An 8,558-nucleotide genomic window follows, 5' to 3' on the forward strand; every position below is an offset into this window, starting at 1 on the left:
AATCCTAAACCAGCAGAATGCACGTTTTAAGTATACATGGAACATTCTCCAGAATAGATCACATACTGGGTCACAAATCAGGCCTCAACAAATACAAAAAGATTGAGATCATACCATGCTTATTTTCCAATCACTATGAAACTTGAAGTCAACCACAAGAAAAAATTTGAAAAGACCACAAATACATGGAGGTTAAAGAACATTCTACTAAAGAATAAATGGGTTAACAAAGAAATTAAAGAAGAAATAAAAAATACATGGAAGAAATGAAAATGAAAACATGACAGTCCAAAACTTTTGAGATGCAGCAAAAGCAGTCCTAAGAGGCAAATAGATGGCAGTACAGGCCTATTTCAAGAAGCAAGAAAAATCTCAGATACACAACCTAACCTAAAGGAGCTAGTAAAAGAATAGCAAATGAAGCCTAAAGCCAGCAGAAGAACGGAAATAATAAAGAGCAGAAGTAAATGATACAGAAACAAATAAATAGTAGGACAGATCAATGAAACTAGGAGCTGGTTCTTTGATAGAATTAATAAAATTGATAAACCCCTAGCCAGACTTACCAAAAAGAAGAGAAGGGACCCAAATAAATCATGAATGAGAAAGGAGAGATCACAACCAACATCACAGAAACACAAAAAATTGTAAAAGAATATTATGAAAAATTGTATGCCAACAAATTGGGCAATCTAGAAGAAATGGATAAACTCTTAGAAACATCTAAACTACCAAAACTGAAACCAGGAGAAATAGAAAATTAGAACAAATCCATAACCAGCAAAGAAATTGAATCAGTAATCAAAAATCTCCCAACAGGGGCACCTGGTGGCTTAGTTGGTTATGCATTTGACTCTTGATTTTGACTCAGGTCATGATCTCAGGATAGTGGGATTGAGCCCCTCACTGGGCTCTGCACTGGGCAAGGAGCCTCCTTGGGATTCTCTCTCTTCCCAAGCCTCTGCCCTGCCCCACTTGTACACTGTCTCTAAAAAAAAAAAACCAAAAAACAAAAGACAAAAAAAAAAACCCTCTAAACCAACAAAATTCTACACATTTAGTGTAATTCCTATCAAAATACCACCAGCATCATCTGATGGAGCTAGAGTGCATTATGCTGAGTGAAATAAGACAGAGAAAGGCAGATACCATGTGATTTCACTCACATGTGGAATTTAAGAAACAAAATAGATGAACATATGGAAAAGGAGTAAAGAAAAAAAAGGAGAGAGGAAAACAAGCCATAAGAGACTCTTAATGATAGAGAACAAACTGGCGGTTGATGGAGGGAGGTGGGTGGGGCATGGATTAAATGGTGATGGGGATTAAGGTGGGCACTTGTTATGATGAGCACTGGGTGTTATAGGTAAGTGATGAATCACTAAATTCTACTCCTGAAACCAGTATTACACTATATGTTAACCCACAAAAGTTTAAATAAAAACTTCAAACACTAAAAAAATAGTTGGAAAACAAAAAAGAGGCTGCGTTTTGGATGTGTTGTTTCATGTGGGAGACATCTTATGTAAGCAATAGACGTTCTAATTCCTCTGTTCCGCTTCTTGTATCTTATGTTTTGATTTTGGTCACAGTAATTGAGTATCTGTTTCCTAAAAGCCATCTTTTATTTACTTTTTTATGCAGATGGCTTAGCAAATTCCTAGGGATATAGTTAGTGCTTAATAAATGTTTAATAATGTTCTCAAAAATAAACCTCTTTTCCCCTCAAAAAAGTAAAGAAGTGGGTCATAGACTGAGGCTCAGCAGTGGGATTTTCCCTTTTCTTATAAACAGAGGAAGTGCTGCAGATGTGCCCAGGGGGCTTCTGGGTAGGTCTTTCAGCTTCTATGAGGTCAATTACTATGACCTCAGCAGCTTGTATTCTTAGAAACATAACAAACAAAAACTTAAACAAGTGATTTCAATCAAGTCAGCTGGAATGCACTCATTCCCAGGTGATTGGCCATTAGAACACACATTCTCTTTCTCAGACATAGTTCTGTTAAGATAATTTTTGGATGGGGTGTTTAAAAGTATTTAGAACAGTCTACCGAAGGGACTTGATGTCCAGGGAATGACATGAAGTATTCTATGCTCTCCAGGTTATAACTCCTATGGGGTAAAATGATAATACCTTGTGTGTGGATTGTACTTACTTTCCTGAGTTCTTCCAGTGTTTTGAGATAATGTAACTTGCATACTAGAGAAGTGTTTTTGCTTATTCTTCAAATATATTTAAGTGGTGTTTTTGCTTATTCTTCAAATATATTTAAGTGTTATAATCTGGAATAATTTCTGGGCATTTTAAATTGTCCCTTTCCTTCTACAGATAAATCTTTTTCATTCTTAGCAAGGCAGTATTTATGTGCCATCGTTTCAGGAGATATTTAGCTAAATATTTAACTTAATTTCAGCATCAAGATGAAGATAGTTCTTTAAAGTTACAGTATTTTATTTCATAGCATGTCACATTTGTAAAGTGACTTGTGATTATGTTTGAAAAAGAGCTAACAAAATGACAATAAGTTTGGCTTTAAGAATGTTTATTTTGTAAGCACTGCTTGTTAATGTTTAGTTTCTTTACTAGTTCTTATCCATCAGCACTAACCTGGAAAGCAAAAGCCCCCTGTTAGTGTGTGTATGTGTGTGCATAGATAGTAGACCCTTGAACAATATGGGTTTGAACTGCACGGGCGCAATTATACATGGATTTTTTTTTATCAGTACAGTACTGTAAATGTATTTTGTCTTATTATTTTCTTAGCATTTTCTTTTCTCTAGCTTATTGTAAGAATTAACAGTATGTAATATGTAAAAACATACAAGATTCTTGTTGACTCTGTTATCGGTAAGGCTTCTAGTTGGTAGTAAGCTATTAGTAGTTAAATCTGGGGGGAGTTAAAAGTTACACATGGATTTCTGACTGTAGGAGGGGTTGGTGCTTCTAACCCCACATTGTTCAAGGGTCAACCATACAGAAGTATATCCATGCATATACACGCATACGCTGTAGTATTTTATGACTGGCTGATAGTTTAGTTTTAATAATTAGGTCGTACTGAGAAGGGGCCTCCAAATAGATAGCCTTTACTAGAGATGCAAAAACTTGTCAAATTCCATAGATTGGCTTCTGTATTTTTCATTCCTGAACCTTATGGTCTGTTTCCTAAGATCCTGTGGTGTGCTCGAGATGGTAGGAGGGTGAACTGGTGAATATGATTATTCTTCTTTGGGTATATCCATGAATTACGGCTCCAGATGTTACTTTACCAGGCGTCATTATGGAAACAATTTGTGATATTAATTAGCCATACTTGAACCTTAAAAATATCCTAAAACATGCGTGATGATATTAATTTCTATGGAGCCTACCCTATACTTTGAAGCCACACGTAGCTACTTTAATAATTAAAATTAGATAAAATTTAAAATTAAAGTCTTCAGTCATAGTAGCTACATTTTAATGCTTCATAGTTACATGTGGCTAATGGCTACCATATTGGACAGCCCAGATAGAGAACATTTTCATCATCACAAAATGTTCTGCTGGATAGCATTGGACTCCATTGACCTGGAAATTCACTCTATTGCTGCTATAGGGAATTGTTTGATTTTGAACTGTCTCTGTTTTGGCATCTTTTACAAAGTGGTGAAGTAGAATGATCTGAAGGATAGAACATAATCGAAACCTCTCTGTACTTCAGTTTTCTTTTTTGTACAACTCTGTTGACTTCCTCCAGCTCTGTTATTCTGTGGTTCCGTCATCCACTATCTTGGCACTGCTATCTAAGTGAGGTTCACACTAGAAATTAGCATCCCTCCTGCTGCTTGTATGTAAAGTTGTCCTCCCATTTTATAGTAGCCTCATTGAGATCTATATCCATATGCCATAAAATTGACCCATTTATTGTGTTTTTATGGTGGCTTTTATGTATTTAAAATCTGTACTACCATCACCATTATATAAATTCAGAACATCTTTATCACCCCAAAAAGATACTTGGTACCCATTAGCAGTCACTCCTCCCCCTCCCATCCCCCAGCAACCACTCGTCTACTTTGTTTCTATGGATTTTCCTGTTATGGATATTTCATAGAAGTAGACTAATGTAATATGTGTCTTTTATGTCTGGCTTCTTTCACTAGCATTATGTTTTCAGTGTTGCCGTGTTGAAGTATATCACCGTATTTCATATTCTTTTCCAGATTAGGTAATATGCCATTCTGTGGATAGACATTCATCAGTTGATGGATATGTAGGTAGTTTCCACTTTTTAGCTGTTGAAAGTATTTCTGTAAACACTGATGCATAATTTTTTTAGGTGAACATATGGTTTCAGTTCCCTTGGGTGTCTATATCTGGGAGTAGAATTGCTGGATCAGATGGTAATTCTTTGTTTAATATTTTAAGAAACTGCCTGTTTACCCATACGACTGTACCATTTCCTGCTCCTACCAGCAATGTATGAGAGTTCCAATTTCACCCCATCCTCACAACACTTGTTATTGTTTGTCTTTTCTATTATAGCCATCCTAATTGGTATAAAGTGGTATCTCATGATTTGGATTTGCGTTTTCCTTATTACTCAGCCATCAGAAAGGAACGATTACCCAACATTTGCAGCAACATGGATGGGACTGGAGGAGATTGTGCTAAGTGAAATAAGTCAAGCAGAGAAAGACAATTATCATATGGTTTCACTCATAAGAATTAGCAAGGAGATCAGTAGGAGAAGGAAGGGAAGAAGAAAGGGAGACTATGGACTCTGGATTTGCGTTTTCCTAATAGTTAATATTGAGTATCATTTCATGTGATTATTAGCCATTTGTAGATCTTCTTTTAAGAAGTGTGTGTTTGAGGCTTTTATCCATTTTAAATTGGGTTTTTTTTTATTGCCTAGTTATAAGAATTCCTTAAATTTGGTATGCATGTATATAAGGTGTACAAGTCTTTATCAGATACAGAGCTTGCAAGTATTTTCTCCCAATCTGCAGATTGTCTTCACCTTCTTTGGAGTCCTTTGAAGCACAGAAGTTTCAATTTTTACAACGTCCCATTTATTTTTTTCTTCAGTTGCGATTCTAGTGTCACAACTAAACTGACTGCCTAACCCAAGGCTGCAAAGATTTTCTCCTGTGTTTTCTTCTAAGTGTTATATAGTTTAAGCTTCTACACTTAAGTCCGTGAACTATTTGGGGTTATTTTGTTGTGTATGATGTGATGTAGTGAGTCCAACTTCACTCTTACACACGTGGATGTCCAGTTGTCCCAGTGCCGTTTATTATTACGACTCTGACCTGTTGTCTTGGCACTCTTATCAAAAATCAACTGAGCATAAATGTAAGGATTTATTTCTGAATTCTAAATTCTTTTCCATTGATCTGTACATCTGTCCTACGTCATCACCATGCGGTATTGATTAACTGTACCTTTGTAGTATGTTTTCAAAATGAGAAGAAAACTCCAATTTTGTTTTTCAACATTGCATTGGTTATTCTTGGTCCCTTGCATTTATATAGGAATTTTAGATTCAGCTTGTCAATTTCTGTTTGAAAGGTAAAGGCAACTGGGATTTTGATAGGGATTTCACTGAATCTATAGAGCACTTTGAGGAGTATTTCCATCTCAACAGTATTAATTCATCAGATCCAAGAACATGGGATGAGTTTTCAATTTATTTAGGTCATCTTTAATTTTTTTACATGGTGTTTCATAGTTTTCAGTGAACATGTCTCATTCTTCTTTTGTTAAATTTATTCCTATGTTTTCTTTAAGTAATTATAGTGTATTTGTGATTGGAACCTATTCCAAATGGAGTTTTCTCCTCCATTTCATTTTCAGATTGTGCATGTGAGTATGGAGAAATACAGTTGATTTTCCTGCATTGATCTTGGATCCTGCCACTGTCGTGTGCTTATGTATTAGCTCTTACAGTTGGGGGGGGGTTCTCCATTCCCCTTTCTAGCTAAATCTTTGTCATAGGTGATTCTAGAGAACTTATAACAGACTGTGACTTAAGAGGAAAACTTTTTTCCCCCTAGGAATTGTAGCTGTAGGACACATCAATGAAGCTATTGATGAAGGGAATCCTTTGAAAACTTTAGATACTCTGCTGTTACCAACTGCTAAGATTAAAAATGTGGATCCAGAGTATGCCCAGCACTACCAGGATGTTTTATACCAGGCTAAATCACAGAAACTCATGGTGAGTCTTAGTAGGTTTGTTGCTTTTAAATTTACAGAGTGGCTTGGGGAGGGGGGCTGGGAGGAAGAATTTGCTTTACTTGTTTTTCCTAAAGCTTATGAACTGCTTGTCCCAGCCATTGCCTATGGATCCAAATGGAAATAATAGGGCTTTTTTTACTCTTGTGTCAAACATAAACAGGAAGATGGCTCCAGAGCTAATAACTACTTCTGCTTTGACTAAAAACTCATCAGTGGTTAAGTTCATGTTCAGAGTCCAAGTCATTGGATATTTACTGAGCGCATACTGTGTGCATAGTACCGTGTATAGCATCTGGTTGGGGGGGGAGGGGATATGATACAAAGAACATATGACACTTGAAGTTCTCTGTCCTTATCCTTAAGATGCTTAGAAACTGAGGCAGTGGGCATTCTCATATAGAATAGTAACATAACAGTGAGAGTAGTGTATGTCAAAACAAGTCCTGCACAGCGTGATGCAGGGACAGTGGATTGTTGAGGACGAGCGTCCTAAGAGGAGTGATCATGGAGACAGACCAGCAGCTGCACCTGAAAGGGAAGGCGTGGCTGGTTAGGTGGGTGGAAAGCAGGAGGGTGCAGGCAGGGAGCACAGGGCGAGGGGGGTGTGAGCATGGTTTGTTCTCTGCACGGGGGGGAGGCGGACCTGCTACAGTCCCCCTAAAGAGCAGAGGGTTTCTTCTTCACTGTGGAGCTTGTACTGATTGTGGGAGGAATTCCACAGATTCTGGCCCCTCTTGGAAGTGTACTGAGTGGCGAAGTTTAGGACCTCGTCCCTGAGAGTGGGAATGATGCTACCTGGGACCTCCCCACTTGTAGCTGCCATGTCCCCGGTTGCAAAGCAAACCCCAAAGGGGTGGATGTATCCTCTGTATAGCTCTTCCCAACCCAGAAATTGCTTCATCTGAAACAGGAGAAACATCTTTGACTGAGACAAACACTTACTGAGCCCTTGCTGTTTCCACACGTGGCATGAAGTGCTTAGATGCACACCATCTCATATAACCATCATTACCCATAACAGCCATACGGGTGGAATACCTGTATTATCCTCCTACAGATAATGGAACTTAGAGTAATTTGTCCAGAGCTGTCCAAAAAGTAATTAGTTCTGTGACCATGCCCTGGTCTGTCTGATTCTTCTAAACATACATTGTCGTGCATTACAGCAGATAGAAGAGGATGTTTACTGAAGCACTGTAATAGCAAAAGACCCAAAACATGATAAATATCCATCAAGAGCAGGCCAGTTAATTGCAGTATATCCATATAGTGAATTTCCTGTGGTCATTGAAAAGAATGAGTGAATCTATATTGGACAATCTTCAGTGTGTATATCATTAAGTAAAAACAAAAAACAAAAAAACCCATGTTTCCACATGCCTCAAAATGGAATACACACCAATTGTAAGCATATGTTTGTATGTGCGTAAAATATTTCTAGAAGGAAACACCATCTGGAAGGTGAACTAGCTAGCTGGTGTAGATAGGAGACAACTTTTTTTTTTTCAAGATTTTATTTTTAAGTTATCTCCACACCCACTATGGGGCTCAAACTCACAACCCTGAGATTAAGAGTCACATGCTCTACTGACTAAGCCAGCCAGGTGGCCCGGGAGATTTCTTTCTTACTCTGTTGTTGTGCTGTTTGGATTTCATTTTTTACAGAGTGCATGTACTACATGCTGAATGTTTCTAAACTTAAAAAACAAAACAAAAAACAGTGTAAACAACTCACAGAGGATAGTTTCCCCTGTAACTGAGTTTCCGGAATAGGACCTACTGGCCCAGTCCAAGTGTTCCCTTCAAAGCAGCTAACTTCAATGCAAGTTATTAGAAATATTTTGTCATAATGTAGTCTCGAGCAGCATACAGAAGTGTTGCCTCTGGCAGAAAACTGAGTGGTGAGGGAAGAAGAAAAAATATTTTTCAGCATTTTAAATTTTGTACCATATACTACCTGTACAAAAATAGTTTTAATAAAAATTGAAGCATCTATGTTTACATGTACGTGTATTTATATATGTTATATATATATACATACAGGTAATCATACACATGTGTGTGCACGCACACACACACACACACACACACACACACACATTGTAGTCACCCCACACTACTGAACTGCCTCATTACAGGTGAAGAAAAATATCGCCCAACATGGGGACTTCTGAGATGTTAGGCTTCTCTCAGGGAGGGCCCTAGCATTGCCTTACCCCCTGTGCTTTAAGGATGCCATCACGTAAATCATCCTCATTTGACCCTCACAGCAGTTGTGAGGGTGGGCACCCTCTCACCTGATTGGAGAGAATGTGAATGTTAAATCTCAGGC

At 37.7% G+C, this 8,558-nt stretch overlaps 1 protein-coding gene across 5 annotated transcripts in view; it reads left to right on the top strand.

Moving 5' to 3' along the window:
• The window catches only part of IQGAP2 (IQ motif containing GTPase activating protein 2), a 283,284-nt gene that overhangs the window by 187,503 nt on the left and 87,223 nt on the right, over positions 1-8,558 (top strand). For all 5 annotated transcript variants that reach the window (XM_034656385.1, XM_019806525.2, XM_002925818.4 and 2 more), the window contains one exon: positions 6,043-6,206. In XM_034656385.1, coding sequence (XP_034512276.1) covers positions 6,043-6,206 — 164 coding nt within the window. The remainder of the gene's footprint in view (positions 1-6,042; positions 6,207-8,558) is intronic.

Source organism: Ailuropoda melanoleuca, chromosome 3 (genome assembly GCF_002007445.2).
Source record: "Ailuropoda melanoleuca isolate Jingjing chromosome 3, ASM200744v2, whole genome shotgun sequence".
NCBI classification, from domain to species: Eukaryota; Metazoa; Chordata; class Mammalia; order Carnivora; family Ursidae; genus Ailuropoda; species Ailuropoda melanoleuca.